The following is a 20,276-nucleotide window of genomic DNA, read 5'->3' as shown; positions in this document are numbered from 1 at the left end:
CACTTTCACCTCACACGTGACTGTATGAGTCTGTCCGAAGCTATGCGATTATGTCATATATACATAACATTTTCTAAAAGTCTTGCTGAAAAAGTTAGTCGAAGGATGGAGGTAACTAGCACCCACGATGACCCCAACGAACGTCTTTTAGGAAAGGATGGGTCATAAAGGGTCACAGCCTCCTCGTCTCCTGACCATACGTCAAACGCCACTCCACTGAGAATTGTAAAGACATGACTCTTTGACATGACCCTGCAAGCCTCTCACGCTTGTGTCCTTTCTCACTGCTTTGACAACAGATGTTGTTTGACCAAACGTCCTCTTTAACACTGTCGTACCAAACCAACATGAATCGACTGTGATGAGACAAATTTAAACTAAACTGAAATTATGACAGCACATTTATTATTCACATTTATATAAATAAATGATAAACGATTCGGTTCATAGCAATATTGGTTTACTGACAAATGTTTACGTAAGAACAAGAAAAACAAGAAGCAAATACATGCTTTCGATGCAGAGTTTCGTATATTCAGCATACCTAACTTAAGCAAACTTAATGAGGCTGAAGAAAGTAGGATTTAAGAAGTCCGTGCATCCGCTTTATGTAGCAACGGAGAGACTGAGCCAAAAGGCGAGAGGTGAGCACTTGTACCACTTAATTTAGGAATCTCAGACAGGTTAACCTCTTTTACATGTCTGCATTTGTACTCAAACACATCTCCATTGATATTGGTGACAATTAGGTTTAACTGTTACTGGCTTACAAAAAATCCAATCGGTGCATCCGTATTTCGAAGAGGTGTTTAGTAATCTTTAACTAATATGTGCAATACCAGTGGCATTAGTCAATAATCCGGGACAAAGGTTACCTCAAATATAGGTAATTAACACAGCAGAAGTGATTTAGCTAATGTGATTATAACATAAATGTCTAGTAAAGAGGCAGCACACATGTACAGTGTCATCATCCAAAACACTGAAATTATATTACCACTTTTGCATTTGCCTTAGATTTAAAACAAACTCTAAATAACCTTGATATCTGGCCAAACTATTACTGAGCCACTGGTATTAATCAACAATCCTTTCAGGTTCCAGAAGATTTATCATACCTTGATTATAGTACACTATGTAAAAAAGATTTGACATCTGAAATCCATAATATCATTAGTTTGGGATTCATTCAAAATGTGAGAAAAGGACAGTCACAACAGTGTGCATAATCATCAACTATAAGACCATGGAAAGCAGCTTCGGTGCAGAGTTTTTTAGGGGTGAGCCGTACTAGCAGACGTAAGAACAAGCCACACTTTCTCCCCTGCTGACGAGTGCAATCAGAATCTCTTCTGCCAGCCTACAATGCATGACTGGAAACCAAAGTTACAGCAGACATCCCTCCTCTACCACGCAAAATGTTGAAGAGATGCTCGCATTTGGCAGAAGGATTTTCCTTGACCATACTTTAAAATGACTTCATCACTAAGGAGGATGAGGAAAGCTGCCTGCGGTTACCAACAACCCTGGGGTGGCTGTTCTTGGCAAAATGCTGGAGAGTAGAGAGTTTCCACAAGGGGAGCACCCTCTGCTGAGTAAAAGAAAGTTGAATTATGTCATCATGGGACCCGGTTGCTTTGCACATGAGATGAAGGTTCATCTGTTCTGACTAGATGTCTCTTCTACACAGAAGAAGTGTCAACAGGATTTTTATCAGTCTATCCTAAGCAAACATTAAAGCTTAATTAAATCTCATTTATATCCTCTGCAAAGCTCTGGTCTTCACTCTAACCTGTCTCATATCTGTCATCAAACATGGCCTGAATGGCTAAAGTCAAACTCTTCCATGTTCACTTTCAAGTCAACTGGTTTACAAAACAAAACTGGGCCCGGACACTTTAAGAAAGCAGCTCCAGAAAGGCAGGAGCCTAGCAGTGCCTGGCTTGGAGTCCAGTCTCAGACAGACACCACTGGGAGTAGAAATAAACACAGCTACAATATGGCTTTTGTTACGCGTAGAGAAGAAAAGGGCAGGAAAATCAGCACACGGACCTTTGTCGAGACTGACGATACACAAAACACCATCATACACATGTACTGAAGGGTGCAAGTTACTCTTGGTATGACGGAACCATATGTTCCACTGCAGCAGAAGAAAATCCATGAGTGAGCTAATACATTTCTGCTAGTGGTCGTGTGCGGCTCAGCCAAAAGTCACATTTCCACGTGCAGCACCATGCTTTCCTACAGGCTTTCCCTCTGAGAAAAAAAGGCCCTGGGTCAGAATTACATATCAAAATAAGAAAATTACAGAATAAAAATTCCACAACGGAATATAAATAATAATGATAGTGGAAGGAGTGATGACCGAACTTGAACAGGAATCCCATTCAAAAACATTTGCTGCTGCTGCAAGGCTTTCAGTAACACAAACACGAGCCTGTTTTGTTCAGTGTTTGCACACTCTTCTGTTTTCCTCTCCTTAACACTTTCTTTCCATTTCTCCTCACTTTTCCCCCCACTCACTTCTCCTTTTGGCTGCCCTTTTGTTACTCTCCATGGGTTTTCTAACTTTCTAACCGTCATGCTGTGTTTTCTGCAGGCCTATCACTTCTTCGCTCGCTCCGTTTCCAACTCAGCCAAAAAGTTTGAATGGAGTGGACGCTGTGCTTCCCACAGCACAAAGTGTTGAACTTCAGCTTTATACTTCGGGGGCGTCTCTCTTTCTCACCATTTCTCTGCCGTCCCCGGTGCCCTTTTGACTACTCAGAGGTGTTAAAATATAGATGCATGCAGAAGGGAAGGAAATAGGGCCAACAGACCATGACCTGTGATGCCCAAGAGAATAGACAGGTGTGTGTGTGTGTTGTGTTCATCTTGACCACAACCACTGATGATTTCCAGCTTCAGACACACACAAGTTACCACCTTGCCCAGCACAAACTCTCTCTTTCTCCCTCTCTCCCTCTCTGTCTCTCACACACACACACACACCTCTCCTGCAGTCTTTCTGCACTGCTCATTTTGTCACCCTAAAAACTCTGAAGCAAACTTTACAAGCACACGCAATAATGAAGATAAGTGAATATCTAAAGAAAACAGAAGAACGCGTATGAGATCACAGGTTGTAGTAAGTAACAGGCTGATGTCTCCACTCTCTACATGTGTTCTGACCAAAACAGGAGCGCAGGCTGAGAACCGAGTGTTTTCCCAACCACCATTCCCTCTTCTCCTTCTAGCAGATTCCGGTATTCCCCGGGGAAGCTCAAGTGAATCAGAGGCTGGTCACAGCATTTCCAACCCAAATTTGTCCACTTGTGTGGCTAAACGTTGAGGCTTCACAGAAATTCAGCTGTTTCCAGGACTGAGGAAACCTGGGTCCGTTTCCTCGAAGCCTACGGATCTGATGAGGTGTGGATTGTACTGTACTGTACGTCTTATGTATTGATGCGATATATTTGCGTCATATATAATTTTTTCTTTTATTTGGGATGCATGTTTTTTTTTTTTTTTACATGGTCCCCGACAAGCATATTCAATAAAATGAAATTAAATGTGTTGTGTACAGAAGACCTGGGTCACACATTCACACACGCACATTTGCAAATAATTTCTACCAATCACAGCCAGACTGTTTACACGCTCACTGGTGTATACTGGTCCATGAAAAGTACTTTTTACTTCGGAACACAATGTTTTCTGGTTAGGGCTGGACAGTAAACAACATTTGTTGTGTTACCGACTTTATGAATGTCTTACCAACCTCATTTATTCACATCCCAATTCTCTCTAAATTGTTTAATTTCACTTTAATTAAACTGAGAAAAGCTACAACAACAAATGACATCTAACCAGAACTTCAGCCAACCAATCAGCACACAGTACAGTTCAGACCATCATTAACTGCTCATACTGTAATTCATCAATACAAACAGGAGGTGAGAAAGGAAATTTAAATATACTGCACTGATGTATACATTATGAATTATGTTCCATTTATCATCACCAAGGTAAATGTGCCAACTTATCAGGATATAGCTGACGTCCTGTGCAACAGAAACTGACTGTGGCAGAGTTAAATTATTGGGCTAATGTAAAGTTATGTTGAGGTGTGTGCATGTGTGTGCAATGAGAAGTACATTTGGTGTAATAATCCCCAGTCTGTTTGCTTCTCCTGGCTCTTGGAGCAGGAAGCAGAAACACCTGCAAGAGTGTGTGTGTGTGTGTGTGTGTGTGTGTGTGTGTGTGTGTGTGTGTGTGTGTGTGTGTGTGTGTGTGTGTGTGTGTGTGTGTGAGAGAGGGAGTGTATGTTGTGCACGTGCGTGTGTGTGTTTGAGAGAGCGAGTGTATGTTGTGCGTGTGCATGCGCGTGCATGGGTGCGTGCGTGCACGTGCGTGCGTGCGTGTGTGTGTGCATATATATATGGGGAACACTGAGGTGGCTGTTGTTTTCATGCCAGCTATCCGGATGCTCTCTCTGCCCACTGCTCTTTTTCATTTGCCTCTAGTGTGCGTGTGTTTGCAAGTCTGTGTGTGTGTGTGTGTGTGTGTGTGTGTGTGTGTGTGTGTGTGTGTGTGTGTGTGTAATACTGTGCTCCAGGTGCCAGCTTCCTCATCATTATCACTAGTGACAGGGTGCACTAGTCAACACAGTCTACAAACACACACACTCACTTTCTGAAGGAACAGGATTCCATTGGTACCACTGCACTTTGATAGCCACATTCAATCATAAACAAAAACAAAAACACAAAATCTATACGCTTCCAACAAACAACCTTTTCATCAGACTGACTCTGACCACAACTATAAGCTACAGGTCAGATCATAGTCACGAAGAGTATAAAAAGAACCCGATAAGACAGGTGTGTGGAGAAGACGGAGACTTACTTGGTGCAGTCATTGAAGAGCTCCTTACACGGACTCTGCTCCAGCCTCTCCCGACACCCAGCGACCACATCCTGGGGTACGTCTGGCAGATGGGCTGCCGACTTGAGGGTTACAGAGAAAAAGCCAGAGGGTGAGGCAGGGAGGCAGACAGAGACAGAAACAAAGCGAGATGATGGTGTAATATGGCAGCAGACTAAGAAAACAGATCAAAACATCAGTCCACTCGTCATTTTCTGTTCTTAAACTTGTACAGCCTGGCTAGTAGGGCATGACATCAAGGCTGTGGTCACACCTAACCTGTTTGGTCCAATTTAAAAAACAAACTTTGGTCCGTTTGTCAGTTTGGTCCAGCTCATTTAGGGTGAAGAGAGAGCTGTAAACTCTTTTGTGGACCACAGTTCATCAACGTCTTGGTGTCATTGACGTGAGAACGCAATAAGGGAAAACCACAAGCATGGGTATGTGACACATCTATACATTCAAAAACTAAACTTTATACATTTACCCAATCCATTTCCTCCTGCGTGCACTATAGGACAGCAGGTATCCTTTATTCTATTTCTAGCTGTGCGTCATTATTCTTTTCTGGGAAATGAAGTCTGGTTAAGAGCCTTAACCAATAATGATAATTAACCAACCAAGAGAACCGAAATAGAGGTGCAAACACTGCCTTATATTGCTTCAGATAGAGGTGCTTAGTAATATACAAGTCACCAACGGGTTATTAGACATCTGTGGGTCATACACTTTGGATAAAGTCCAAAGTTGATAGAGTCCACCACATATTATACATGATGCATCACTGGCAAATATGTTCTAGTCATTAACAAATGTAGATGTAATGATAATATAATTACACAAAGCAATAAATCATACAGAGATCAAAAACAAACTGTTTCAAAATGACAGTTTTAATGTACCTAACAACTGGAAGATTAACATTAAGACTTTTCACAAAGGTGAGCAAATATTTTCTAATATGAGCTAATATTAGGATAATTTCTTATGTCCGTATCAGCCAGCTCTGTTATTATTAAAGAAGTGTGTCTTACCCCATTATTAAAGTATGTGTCTAAAAGATTCAGTCCACAGTCCCTCCTCTTCTCGTCAGGAGCTAGCTGGTACATGGCCTGTCATAGATAGAACAGAAGTGTGAACAACCACACCAGCCATCTTTAATATCTCCCCAAATAAGGAGAGAGCACCAGAAGACAGAGGTTGAGACAGGGAGGAACAGAGAGAGGGAGAAGGGTGGAGGGGTTAACAAGGAACAAGAGATGGGAAGACAAATGAGCATGGGACCACAGACAAATAGAGAGATGCAGCAAAACATATCATCAGCAAACTGGCAAACATGTTTAACTTCATGTCTCCGCCCGTTACATCTGTCACCTACCATGACAGATTGTGTTTTTGGTCAAATATGGCTGTAGGCAGGGAGATGGTCTGGATTTTGACTGCTTCGAGACGTGTGTTTTATTTGAAAACAAGCTCGGCAGAGAGGAATGGGGCCGAGCTGTGTGACTACACATCACAGCCAAGGCATGACGTCCTCGGTGGGAGTAACAGGAAATGTTAAGCACTAAAATGTTGCTCGTTTCATTTCTTGCATTTTTCCTCAGTCACTGTGAGTGTGTCACTCCCACTGTGTGTACCTACGCGGCTGTCTGCCTACCTTGAAAAAGACTAATGTAGGTTCTTATTAAATAAGCATGATTCCTCCCTGTTTTCCTTTCTAGCATACCTCCAGGGGCCTACACAAGCTCGGGCCTGTGTTTGCCTGCTCACCCAGGGGACCTGCCTCTGACGTGGGCTTGACCTCATGGAGGAGTACGTGGAGGGTGGGGAGGGGTCTGCTCTTTGACAGCCTGTCTAAGTTGCTAATCACCCCCTACGCCCACCCCACGCTACTGCCAAGTGCAGGCAAAAGACCAAGCACTGACTTTCCTCTCGTATTCCTCGCTCTGCAGGGCCCAGATTCAGAAAAGTCTCATGGGAGAAATCACAGTAGGTCGAAGAGGAGACAGAGAAACGTGGAATAAGTAAAAGAGGTGTGTGAAAAAAAGATGGCTGTAAAACATAAAAGAATAAGCGGAGTGATGTAAAAGGGTTACGGTTACCACAGCATCCATAAACTCGATGCAGCGCTTCAGCTCTGGCCTGGTGTCACAGTACTGACGGAATAACAGCCGACCAATGGGCTGCTTCTCACATAGACTGGTGTAGTCCCTGTCTGGGAGGACGAGAGGAAAGGAAAACAAGGGGGGAGACAGATAGAGAAATGTCATTACACTAGAAAAACACATTATTGCAGTGGTTCCAAACCAGGGGGCCGGTAAAATACTGTATAGTTTTAACCATTCGGGTCTCTAAAAATTATTAAAAATGAAACAAATTATTAAAAATGAATCAGAGAAGGTAAAATTACTCTTCGACTGAACTGCTCATAACTTACAGACGTGCAAACAAATGAACACTAGTAGATGTTGCTTCATATTTAAAGTTATTCAAAGTTGGGAACCACTGCGCTACACTACTAAGGTACGGTTTGTACATTTTGTACTGTGTTGCTTTTTCTTTCCCCTACACAGAGTAACAAACAATGGATGCCCTTTTCATGTTTCTGTTGGGACTTATACAGTTATCTTGTGTGATTAGCCTAGCTTAGCTCAGTTGCTTTACCTATCGGTAGTTGAAACCGGTAGCAGCTTTGTTCACATGCTTCACATCTGAATCATCATTACTGCAATTGTTATCCTTGCATATGAGTTTCCCTGTTGTTTTAAAAGTATGTGTCCTAAAAGTTATATTGCTGCTTAACCAAACCCTCCCCTAGCTAGCCTCTATTCGACTAGGTGTTTTTTTAAAGCCAATGACAGCTAACTTATAGGATGAATTTCAGCTGGACCTGGAGTTGGTGAATGCCAACAAAACAAATGTCAAATTTTTGCAAAACCGACAAGGGGCTCAGCTTTTCAGGACAATGGACAATACCCTTGTAACAATCAATCCATCAATATATAGATATAGAAAACCCCACTAACGCCTTTTCAGATTCCCCGAAAGACTGAAAACCAGAGAAAGACACCAACATATGTCACGATCCTACCCTGAGCTTGTCTGTGTTATATTATTTTGGCCATGCCTTCTCGGTGTTTTGATTTTGGTTTCTCTGTGTCTGGGTTTCAGTCCTGTCTGTCTGTGGTCTTGTATCCAGTCTTCTGCTTGTTTTGTGTGGTGGTTCTGATCTGTCCTGTTATCTCGGTGTCTGCCTTAGTACTTTAGTTCTGTTCCTGTCCCTCATGTGTTTCCCACTACCATGCTTGGGTTCTGTCTGTTGGTTAGGTGTCATTTATGTTCTCTGCCAGTTTCAGTAATCTGATTTTGTTCATTCAGCTCTAGTCTCTGTTTAGCCTTTATTATTCATCCACATCTTATTTAGTATCTGTCTTGCCTCGTATCTTAGTTCTTAGTCCTGTACCTTAGTTCTTGTCTTAGTGTTCACTCCTGGTCGATGTACTTCTGTGTTTTGCCCATGTCTGAGTTCTGTTTTACCTTAGCTTCTGTCTGTCCTTGTTGGTGTTAGTTCATTTGTGATCTGTCCGCTTGTTTATATTACTCTGATGTTTAGTGTTGAGTAACTTGTGTTTTGTCTTTTCCCCCCTCAGTAATCTGCCTGCTAGTCTCCGTTTTCCCTTCCGTCTCTCTGCCTCGTTAACCCTGATCCCAGTCACCTGTGTTGCTCCCGCCCTGCCCGTTAGTCACTGTGTATAAATGTCTGGTGTTTCTGTTCATTCCCTGTCCGGTCATTGTCGCACGTCAGTCCTGTCGGATGTCGTGTTTCTACCCGTTGCTACCTTTTGGATGTACCAGTTCCTGTACTCGTGAGTTCTGTTCACGCCTGTTTGTCGTGCTTGGAATAAATAAACCCTGGAACTCAATCTCACAGTGTCTTGCATTTTGGGCTCACTCCTGCTGCACTCACTCAGCAAAGCCTGACAACATATGTGGACTAAGACAGAGGGTGAAACTTAAAATCTCATATCCTTGTTAATGGCAAAATTAGCAACTTTAGAAACATGTACCGGATGTTACAATGTGTCATTTAGTTAGTGTGGAGAAGTTTAAAAGTATAACTAAAATGTATATTCCCCTATCTTTTGAAAGGAGCTATTGTATCATCAACATCCACTAACCTGAACTAAAGCTAACTAAACTAATGCCATTGATAAACATTCTTTCAAAAGGCAGAGTGCTGACTATAATGTTAGAGAGGGTAAAAGAGGAAAAAAATCCCTAGAGTCCCTTAATTAGTAAAATTGCTTATGCTACAACATGATAATAACAAAACACTATGCATGTCTGTGTTTTCTGTGTGTTTGTTTGAGTGTTCTCTATGTGTGTCTGTGTCTCCTATCCAGCTGGCCCCAGCCTATTAGGACTAATGGCGTCCATTTGAGTCATATTTCCTCTGATACCAAATGAGGAAGAAGACACAGGACGTTTTCCATCACTGGTTGACAGTATGGACAGACATTACTCACACACACACTCACACACACACAAGATCAACATACAAACAAATATAGGCCACACACATACACGTACACATGCACGCTAGTGAAACGAGAGGAGGCGGAGGGATGCATGGGATGGACATTTCTGAGTGGTGACAGCAACAGGACAACCTCCAACAGTAAATCAAATCTTCACAACAGCCCTCCCAGCTGCACTGTTTATTACACCGCATTCCCCCTCTGCGCTGCAGCTCAGTGCTCCTCATTCAAACTCACCACTTACATGACCACACAAACAAAGTTATCACTTTGGTGAGCAAACAGTAGCATGTAGATATGATGTTTTTATTGCTTCCCTCTCCACTGTGTGACCGCTGTGTTCTAAATCTGAAGAACAAAGGCTCTTTCAGAAAATCTCTCCGAGAGATCTTTAACTGCATCGCGTTGCACTTGCCTCCAGACGCTGCCTTTCATCTTTGATCACCAAGTTTGTGGAGGGCTTCTTTGGTGTTTCCCTATCAGCTATTTTCAGCTGGAGCTGGGAAAGCCCCTCACACGGATATTTGATGAAGGCCTTATTAGGGCGTCTGAACAGCAAAAAAGTTTGGGGAATTTACTCGTTTGATTTATCTGGCCAGGTGAGAACAATGCCAATATTGTTGTGTATAATCAAATAACTGTGTCGTAAGGCCTGCAAATGTGGATCTGTCTATACTTCCATGCAAACAAATGCATTGACTTCTCAAACTGTCTCTGTCTTATCTCCTACACATTTCAGATAGACCTAAAAAGCAGTGAAAACTTAAACAAACCAAATTCAACAAAGTCAACCTTTCCACTCTGGTTCAAAAGAAAATTAACTTCAAACGCTCTCTTCTCTCCTCAGAAACCAAAAAGCCAAAGATTACAGATTCTTTATTTTAGTTTCTGGTAGAAGTTTCTTTTGTTTATCCCATACTGTATATTCAATTCAATTCAAATTGGCTTTATTGGCATGTGTAACAACAATAACAACAATAACAATCAACCACATACATTTCATTAAACAAGTAATACATTCATTAAAGTAACACTCCAATTTGCGTAATAAAAATCACAGGAACGGTTGTGCAATGTTCTTGAAAGGATGTCCATCTTTTGAAAGTAACTGACCAATTGAGCAACGCATCTGATGCCATAATTATCCCTGTGTCTCTGGGTGTTAACCCGCATAATCCAAATGACACGGATGGTTTCATGATAAAAATGATGATAATGTTTATTATACAAGTTAATATAATTTTATTATAACCTTTTTGAACCCTAGGCTGTTTTTCTCACTGCGGTGGCAGGCCTTTCCTTGCTATTTAAATTGGGGGTGAGTTGTCTCTTACTTGGTGCCATAATTTGTTTACATTTTAACAGTACACAGAGAACGGGGACTTGGCAACAATCTCTTCTCAGGGACACAAATGATTTTAGTATCTACATGGTAAACAAGTAAATTTTCTAAAAACAGCATATTCCTGTAAGATGAACAGCTACTACAGAGGCAATGCATGTCGACCTAATGGGGGGAAAAATTAAGATAAGATGACAACTAAATCAATTCTGTAATCCTGAGATGCTTGTAGTTAGTGGGTTGAATATATAACATTAACTGCGTGAATGTCCATGGAATAACCAAATATCAAGATGAAAGAAATATCTTTGCACATTCTCTCTATGTATCTTGCCCATTTCCTAGATTAAGATTTGGAACATCATGCTTGAAAAGAAAACCTGAAAAGAAACCACAGCTTCTTTTGCCTGGCTCTGTCAGAAAAGAATGGGATGGGAGAATGGAGGGGTTGAAAAGAATGAAGGGAGAGTTGTGAAGCTTGACCAGCCTGGACTAGTAACTGCCTGCTCCAATGAAGTAAGTGCCAATTACAACTTAATTAAAACTCCAATTTAGGCCAAGACTGAGTGAGTGAGTGAGGCAGTGAATGGACAGCCAAATGAGCGATGGGTGTGCACGCTTTTGATGCAGAAACCGCAGTAGTGTATAGTACTGGATGGATACCAGAAGAGAGAAAAAAGGGAAGGGGAGATAGAAGAAGAGGAAGAGAGGGAGGCAGAGTGGCCTAAGGCTGGCAGACAAAGTGGCTGCAGCCCACATAATGTAATCTAGGCTTCCTAGGAGTACTGCACACTTGTCAAGGCTAAGGTCAAATGCCTGACATTATCAAGACACAACAAAGACACTGCTATCAGTCGCTATACTGTATCCTTCTGTCCGCTGGGCCCACACTGTGTACGGGCATGCGTGTGCGTCTCTGCACATGGGTGTGTGTGTACATGGACATGTCTGCAAGTCTATGTGTTTAAAGAGGGAAAAAGGATTATTTTGATCCTGCGCTCGGTGTGATAGGGAAATTACGCAATAGCGTCTATGTAATAGTGACGTATGTAACCCTCAACAGCTGCTGCGTGCACACACAAAACCCATTTTTAGAGTCCTCTGCAAAGTTATAACCCAAATGTTAATAAGTGTGTTGAGACACAACAAGTACAATGCTTCTTCACAGGTGACATTTATGTGCCGTTTTTTAAGCCAGGTAATCTATCACCACTGACAACAGATACATTCAAGTTTATGATTTAGAATATGAAAGCAAAACGACAAGGAACAAAATCAACACTGAGTAAGAGATATCACCATAGGGAGTATGCACATACATCTCTTCCACTCTGCCTCCCTCCTTTCCTCTCGCTGTTTCTCTCACTCTGTCCTGTCCTTACGAGATCTCTCTTCCTCCTGTTGGAAAAGCCTCTCTCTCTCTCGCTCTTTGTGTCTTATTTTCACTCACTCTCTCCATAACTCTACTGTTCTGCCACTCTTATGTTGCTCTGAAGTGGTGGAGAAAGGGAGGGAGAGAGAGATAGATCCAGATAGTGGGAGGGGGGCATGGAGACAGAAAAGAGGGAGGGAGTGTATGTGGGGGAGGGTAGCACTGCAATCTCTGGCAGAGATAGCTGTGACGCACTATTACACACACACACACACACACAAATAGAGTGCTGTGGCATTCAGAGTACCAGGGTGGGGGTGCGGAGATAATGTAGCCCAGGAGTATAGAGCACTTGTCTGGGCCACAAAGAGAGAATCCCGCCCCACTTTTCAAGTCAAACCTGGATGTGGAGCAGGAAGGAAGCAGGAGTGAAGACTTGATTTGGTGTCAGCAGACAGATAGTCAGTCAGACACAGACGTAATGTTAAGACAGAAATTGAGATTAAGAAACGGCTACGCAAACAGATTCCCTGAGTCAGAAACACACACAGACGCATTTATTTTGTACACACACACACACACACACACACACACACACACAGTTTCCTGTCTCCTGCCTGTAACTGCGGGTGGAGACGGGTAGAAACAGGAAGGAAGTCAAATCTGAACTTCCTCCCACAGCCAGACCCACCCCAAAAACATAGCATGGCACGTTATCTTTCTGCCTCACACACACACACCACTCCCCATTTCTTACCAATAGTGCGGCGTAGCTCCTCACACTGGCTGATGTGGGGGAGTTTTAGCATCTCCTTCCATTTCTTACTGCGACCGTTCCTCTTACCTCCTCCACCTGAGACACAGAGAGCGATTTAAATCAGCCAATCAATCAAGTCACATTTACAAATGGAGTCTTTAACCACATTCAATGGTTGGCATTTTCAACACAAGAGCAAGACGACATCCAGCAGTGTGTGTGTGTGTGTGTGTGTGTGAGAGAGAGCATGTTGACCTTGCAGTGACCAGAGGCGGGGACAGCTGGTTCATCTCACCAGTCGCCTCTATGCACTATGACAGAGCATGTGATGAAGAATGTTTCAAAGATCACGGGCATACACACATCTTGTTTGACACACACACACACACACACACACACACACACACACACAGTGGGCTCTTTCTCCTGGAGTCAAACATGATCCATTTGTTCAGCCCAACATAACTTTTACATAATGTTCATCAGTTATCTCATACACACACACACACACACACACACACACACAGTGTTGTTGGACAGTCCACTTGGCAGATCAGCTGACCCTGATGTGAGGGGTGAATGGCCTCTAAGCCTAACAGTGCTCTTAAGAGGACTGGAGCGACACCAGAGGGGGTGTGTGTGTGGAAATATAGTCACATCACGGGTGAACTGAGGTATTCACTTCTTAGTACTTAAGTACTTAAGATGAAGAAGTCAGCAGAGTATTTTGATGAGATGCTGAGTGGCATTTAGAAACAAGAAGAAGGGTTATACAATAGCCACTAATGGTTAGTTCATATGTATAATTAGGTAGTTTTACATAAAAATAAATAAATAAATCAGAACCCAACTACATATAAATTTTTGTAAATTAAGCGGCACATGCAATATAAAATGTTGGGCTGGCTATTGTTTTAAATTTTTTCCAATATCAGTGCCTGTTGGATGGTGCCAACTAACACCACAAAACTTTGCCATGTTTGAGAGGTTTGGCCACAGATGAATGGATGACATCACTCTCAGCTCATTTAAAGTGATGTTATGTAACCAAAGTCCTCTTCTTCCTTGTTGACAAAATCCAACAGGTTTGGTGGCAAAAACCTGAGGTTTGGTGGCAAAAACTGATACCGAAACCACAGACAAAGCTAATTTTCTCAAATATTGTGCCAAGGGCTGGGCAATAAAACAATGATAATTATCACAATATAACTATTCTTAATAACAATATAACAAATGTTCAATAAATGTAGCACTTCATTTTTCTATTAAGATATTTATTTTGTTGAAATAAAGGGACTCAAAAAAGATTTTGTCATGAAAGTTTTGAATGTTCTACCTCTGATTTGTGAAGAGAGCCACTGTTTGTGTTTGTCACATTTTGAGCAAAAAGAATAGTTTAAAACTACAACTAACCAAGTGTTTATATTCAATTTTCACTCAGGGCAAAAATCAGCCTTTAAACTTGAAAGAAATAATGATTTGACATTTATCGTGTTAATTATCTATCTGAAATTATATCAAAATTTTATCATAACATTTTTTGGCCATATCGCCCAGCCCTAATTGTGCCATACAAAAACTTTACCTTAATAAAATGTAGTCTGTAACTGGAAAAACTATTTTAGTATGATCGAAGAATACTTATCTTGTGATTATAATTTAGCTTCAATAATGTGTCATCCACATTCATACCAGTAATGCTTATTTGAATTTGAAAGTACAATTTTAAAGAAGATTATAAAACATTTAAAGCCACCTTTTGGTTTGATCATTTTCAGTATTACAATTTAAAAAATCTCTTCTTCCTTCTTATCCTAAAAAAAAAGAAATGAAAACAGTCAGTCCATATTTTCAGTGGCTGACATTTTTAATTAGATGGTAGAAAATGAGTGAGGGAGTCAGGTTAACGACAGAAACCCCCTGCTGCAGAGACACAAATCTGTTTCAGAGTCAGCAGATTTAAACCCTCTGCAATCTTTGGGCACAGATTGCTGTATTCCCCATCACTTCAATTTTCTTTTAAAACGCTGAGTAAATAAGCTAGCCCGAGCGAAACACCAGCCTACAACAGTTTGAGGATGACAGAGAGAGAGAGGGAAATCATCTCTCCCTAAGTTCACGAGACACTGGCTGGTCCGGCAGTGATATGTGATAGCTTCAACTAATACACGCCAACACAAACACATTCACACAAGCATACTGTATGTGCAGTGTGCAGGCCGAGGCTCTACAAATACATCCTCATCCCTCACTTTTTTCAATCATACTTTTAGTTTTGTCCAATGTTCATAGTGAAAAATAACAACCGAAAGACATACTTACAAGCTACATGCTACAAGCGGTCATAATTTCTTTAGCAGCACTAGGATACACATAAAAAAAGTGACACTTTTTGTGTGTGTGTCACACCTTGACTGGCTAGCGTTATGAGCAGCTACTTGTTAATGTTTTGCTATTGAGGCTTATAAGATCCCACTGGTCTGAGGTTGTAGATGTAAGGCACGTTGACAAACCTGTTGTGGGGCTGCAAGGCGCGCACACACACACACACACACACACACACACACAGGCACGCACGCACGCACGCACGCACGCACGCACGCACGCACTCTTCTTTGCAGGAAAAGGGGGAAAAAAATACAAATATATATATAAAAAAAAAAAGGAAGAGCCACAAAGATAAATGTTATAGTTAAATGTTGGACTGGTTATGTTACAAACTGTCTGATCAAAGCCAGTTGCACTGGCTGGTTATTTTGAAGGGGAAATCCTTTCAAAGTTGAGCCAAAAACACAGAATGATTGACGAATACAGTCAAACAACTTCTTCCCTGTCAAAAGGTGATATTGTTAGAGGGGAAACTTAAAAAGTTGAGACATGTAGCACCGATGAAAGGTTGAAAGTGACAATGCTTGGAAACTGTACAAAAGACACGAGGATGAGAAATGTCACTTAAATACGGAGTCAGATGGAAAATAAGAGAAGGAAAGAGAGAGAAAATGAAAAAATATAGACAAAGATACTGACAAGAAAGATTTTAATAGCAAGCTATGCAAGAGCCTGCGCCCGTGTGTGTGTGTGTGTGTGTGTGTGTACACGCACATGCACTTGCCTGTCGGAGCTGGATGGGCCACCCCACCCTGTTTAATGTCACTCTGACGTCAAAGCCATGTGTGCAGGGCCTTAATGCAGACAGGATGGAGCGAGTATTTATTTAACTTTGGTTCTCCCCTCCGAGAGAATGGGGCCCTCCATAAACACCGACTTCAGAGCAATTTCGCTCATTCATAGCCGAACATACAGCCAGCGCTGAGATCATCGTGCAGGATCTCAGGACAGGTCTGCGCATGTGCGGCAGTGACAAGATTCAAAAGCTGGAACATGTTGCGAAATACTGGTGCCAAATCCCGAGACACGCCGCTCGACTACGAGAATGCACATTCCTTTCCTTAAAAAGATTTATAGACAGCGGGGTCATCCCAGTCGCACCGCAGTGAAAGACGTAAAATGTTACCCCGCTCTGTATTTCCCCATGTTTCCCATGTCTCACACACTCATTTAAAACAACTTAACCAAAGTCCTATTCCTAGCCTATTAGTTGATCAAATCCAACAGTCTGTTATTGCTTAAAGGGGAGCCAAAGTGCCAAGGGACATCAATGTGGAGCGTCCGATGGAGCATTTACAGCATATCACTATGTGACAAAAACAATCTGTCAATTATTTTCTCAATCAATTAGTTGTTTGTTCTAGGCTATATAATGTCAGAAAATGGTGAAAAATGTCGATCAGTGTTTCCCAAGGGCCAATATGATGTCCTCAAATGTCTTGCTTTGTCCACGATCCAGAAATATTCAGTTTACTATCATAGAGGAGTAAAACAAAACAGACCATATTAACATTTAAAACACTGGAATCAAAAAAATCAAACTGATTAATCATCTATCCAAATAGTTGGCGATTCATTAAATAGTTAACTACTAATGGATTATTCAATGAATTATTGCAGATCTAACCACTATCCATCACTTTGTACAGAAGGGATGGATACACTATAATAATAGCAGTGTCATTTGCTTTTTGTCTGAGGTGTACTTTGGTGTGTTTCCTCCTTTTCAAGTCTGACCGGTTTGGCATATTTAAGAAATGGGAGTATGGAAGTAAACTACATATGAAAATACACAAAGAGAGAGAGGCAGTAGGCTTAGTATTCTTTCATGCTGCTTTTGTTTGCATACCTCTGTCTGTCTGCAGTGAGCTCTGAGTGCATTAATGAATATACACTCGTGGCTCTCTCCCGTCTCTGCTCTCTCTCTCCTCCTGCGTGATTAGTTAGAGTTTTCACATGCACTTAATGCGCCTGCAGGTCAAATACAGTCCAACACCATCCCAAATATGCTCCTCTCCCTTCCTTCTCTCTCATCTCCTGTGGGAGAAGGAGCCAGACTAGAGGTCACCCAGTAGACAGCGGAAGCATCACTTCAGGTGTCCCTCCTCCCCACCATTTCAGAGTTTCTGCAGCTTCCACAAATTCAGAACTTGAGAATTTAGAACTTAAAGACAAAATTCTCGTGTGATAGATTTATGAGTCAATCGTCCATATGCCTAAACAAGCGTTTCTTTCTATCGCGGAATTTATATGGAGAAACCGGTGAAATAAGACCTAGGTAAATCAGCCTAACCGATGTGTCGGCCAGTATGAAAACAGCATTGACATCACAGATTAGTTTTAACTGTTAAAGTTTCCACACATACATTAAGGGATTCTTATACATAAATGTATAATACCAAGAAATTATATGGCAAGACAGAAAGTTCACACTATGTAGTGTATTTAGCTAACTCTCTAGCAAAATGTTAAACTTTTTTTAATAAACTCTTCTTTGAATTAGTATTTGGTTGCAATGGTTCACTTCTCAATAATCCTTTTTAGGGACGTCACTAACGATTATTTTCTTTACCCAAAGATTTTCAGTTTGATTTAACATACGATAAAGAGAAGCAGCAACACCTCACATTTAAAATGGCGGAGGAATCTTTGGCTTAAAACAATTAAACAATTATCAAAATAGTTGCAGAGTAAAAAGTAGTTCTAGTCCTAATCCTTTAAGCTATTATTATTTATGCAGAAAAGGCAAAGATCCAATCTTGTCCAAAATCATCTGTTTTTCATCTTCCTGTATGATGATAAACTGAATATCTTTGTGTTTCTGGACTGTTGGTCGGACAAAACATTTTTCATAATTTACTGGCATTATATAGACAAAGATTAATCGATTAATAGAGAAAATAATTGCCAGTTACATCCTTCAATTAGTAGTTAGTTATTAATCAAAATGAAATCTACTCTGTATGCACTGAGAAAACAGTGTTATTATGTGGTACTTGAAGGACAACGAATACATGAGGTTTGCACCCAGACAGAGTTAAAAAAAAATAAATGATCAAATAAGGCACACTTGGAAGGGGAAACAGCTTCACTGGCAACTTCTTCTGCTGTGATTCCCAGCTCCTTCAGATGTTATCGCGCTGCTGTCTTCACCCTCCTTTTTTCTTATTTTTTTTGCATCGCCATATGGGAGAAGCCGCTCGCCCATCTGATGAACACATGTCACATGCTGACTCTCACAGCCACAAGGCCAGAATAACCAGCTCGTCTGTGACAGTGACAGATCGACCACAGCAGCAAGAAGCCAGTATTTACATCTTCACACAACGTGCTTCTTGCAGTTCGGCTACACAGTTAACAGTGTGACTTATAATGAGTACAAGAAGGTTTAGTTCCTTAAACCCTGACTTAAACAAAACAGCATGGAGGTCAAAGATCAGGATCAGTGTGCAATCGAAAAATTCCTCGGAGCGTATAGTGAAGAGAAAAGTAAAAGACAAAAAAAAAGTTTTTGAGAGTTAATGGAAAACATACTGTTAAGTAACTCCACTACATTTTGGCACCAACAGTGTTTTTCTACCTTTCAAAACACAGATAACAATGTTTACCAAGGTATTTTTGGCCAATCCAATCGTACCCTGAATATTTGGTACCAGCCCATGCCTCGTCAGATCTGACCTCCGCCCTGGAGGTGGAGGTTCGAATCAGACGGCTGTGGTACTCTCCCGAAAACATGACTTAAATATGACTTAAATGGTAGGAAATGAGAGAGGGTCACGCATAGTTTAGGCCCATTGTAATATGAGCATGCACACGCACAATGGAGCCCGGCCAAGATAAATGAAGGACCTGTTGCTTTCTCAGTCACTCTCCTATACAGTGTGTGATTGGCTGGAGTAGCCCCTGATAAGGAAAACATTAGCTGCGAGTATCTGTGTTGCCTATTCAAAGCAAATGTCCGGTGTTTGCATAAGGTAATCCGTTTGTATACCCGCACTGAAAGACACACATCAGCTGAGAGAGAGGAAAAAAAGAGAAACATGTGAATATCAGGCAGCAGTGCTGTCTTCTAATCCTCACCTCTCTCACAGGCCCCCTTCCCTTTTCCTCCTCTCTCTGACTTCTGCCTCTCTCTCCCCTCCCCCATATAAAGTTTTCTTCTCTTGTTATGCCTTCATTAATTCTTTATGGCCAGACTTTCCTCTTCTCTCTCTTTCCCATTCTCTCTTGCCATATGGCCCTGAGAGAAGGTGTGTGTCACAGGCAAAAACTTAAACATTATTATCCAAGTAAATTCCCGGACATGACAACAAGCAAGCAAGGCAGCGAGGTCGGATGGCGGGTCTTATACGAGGTACGACATGCAGTTTTTCATATGAGCAGAAAGCACACACGCAACATATGCTCTTGCTCAGCAGCATGCTGTGGTGTTTTGCAAGACCTTTCCTTCCTCTGACCCATCTCTGTGTGTTGAAGATGTTCCGTTAAATCTAGCCGAGACGTTCTTGAAAACTGACCCTTGTTTTCCCAGTGTCTTGAGGGAGAAGGGGGGAGGGATGGATGGTCGGGGGAACATGGTGAGACTAAACTTGAGCTAGACGCGCAGAGTTCAAGTGTGTAAGAGGACAAACTGAAAAGGTTAATCATTTATATGTTATCTACAGCTGTCTCTCAGATGAAGGGCCCACTGGTTAATTTCATGGCGACACTGAAAAAGCACACTAAAGCAGCCCCTCCAGCACTGAGCCCTTGGGTGTGGAACACATAGCATATTTTACACCTTGAGGATTATCTTTGATAAGACAACACCTTCAAGTCATATTTGAAGGCAGGACTGGCATAAAATGTGACCAAGGGCAGTTGCCAAAATCGTGACACCAGGAAGGTTTTAAAAAGGCAAACTGATAAGGCATGGAGGGCCTTTGACATTTAATACACTTGATTCAAGACTTTGACTCTGCCAGACACTGA

The 20,276-nt window shown here is 41.6% G+C and overlaps 1 protein-coding gene across 2 annotated transcripts in view; it reads right to left on the bottom strand.

Moving 5' to 3' along the window:
* The window catches only part of grk4 (G protein-coupled receptor kinase 4), a 43,799-nt gene that overhangs the window by 15,842 nt on the left and 7,681 nt on the right, over window positions 1–20,276 (bottom strand). For both annotated transcript variants that reach the window (XM_046046819.1, XM_046046818.1), the window contains exons 2-5: window positions 12,918–13,013; window positions 7,011–7,123; window positions 5,943–6,020; window positions 4,891–4,991 (exon numbers count right to left, since the gene is read on the bottom strand). In XM_046046819.1, coding sequence (XP_045902775.1) covers window positions 4,891–4,991; window positions 5,943–6,020; window positions 7,011–7,123; window positions 12,918–13,013 — 388 coding nt within the window. The remainder of the gene's footprint in view (window positions 1–4,890; window positions 4,992–5,942; window positions 6,021–7,010; window positions 7,124–12,917; window positions 13,014–20,276) is intronic.

The sequence above is a fragment of the Micropterus dolomieu genome, linkage group LG04, assembly GCF_021292245.1.
Source record: "Micropterus dolomieu isolate WLL.071019.BEF.003 ecotype Adirondacks linkage group LG04, ASM2129224v1, whole genome shotgun sequence".
NCBI classification, from domain to species: domain Eukaryota; kingdom Metazoa; phylum Chordata; class Actinopteri; order Centrarchiformes; family Centrarchidae; genus Micropterus; species Micropterus dolomieu.
The sequence above is the reverse complement of the archived record's forward strand: the minus strand, read 5'-3'. Positions and strand labels throughout refer to the sequence as shown.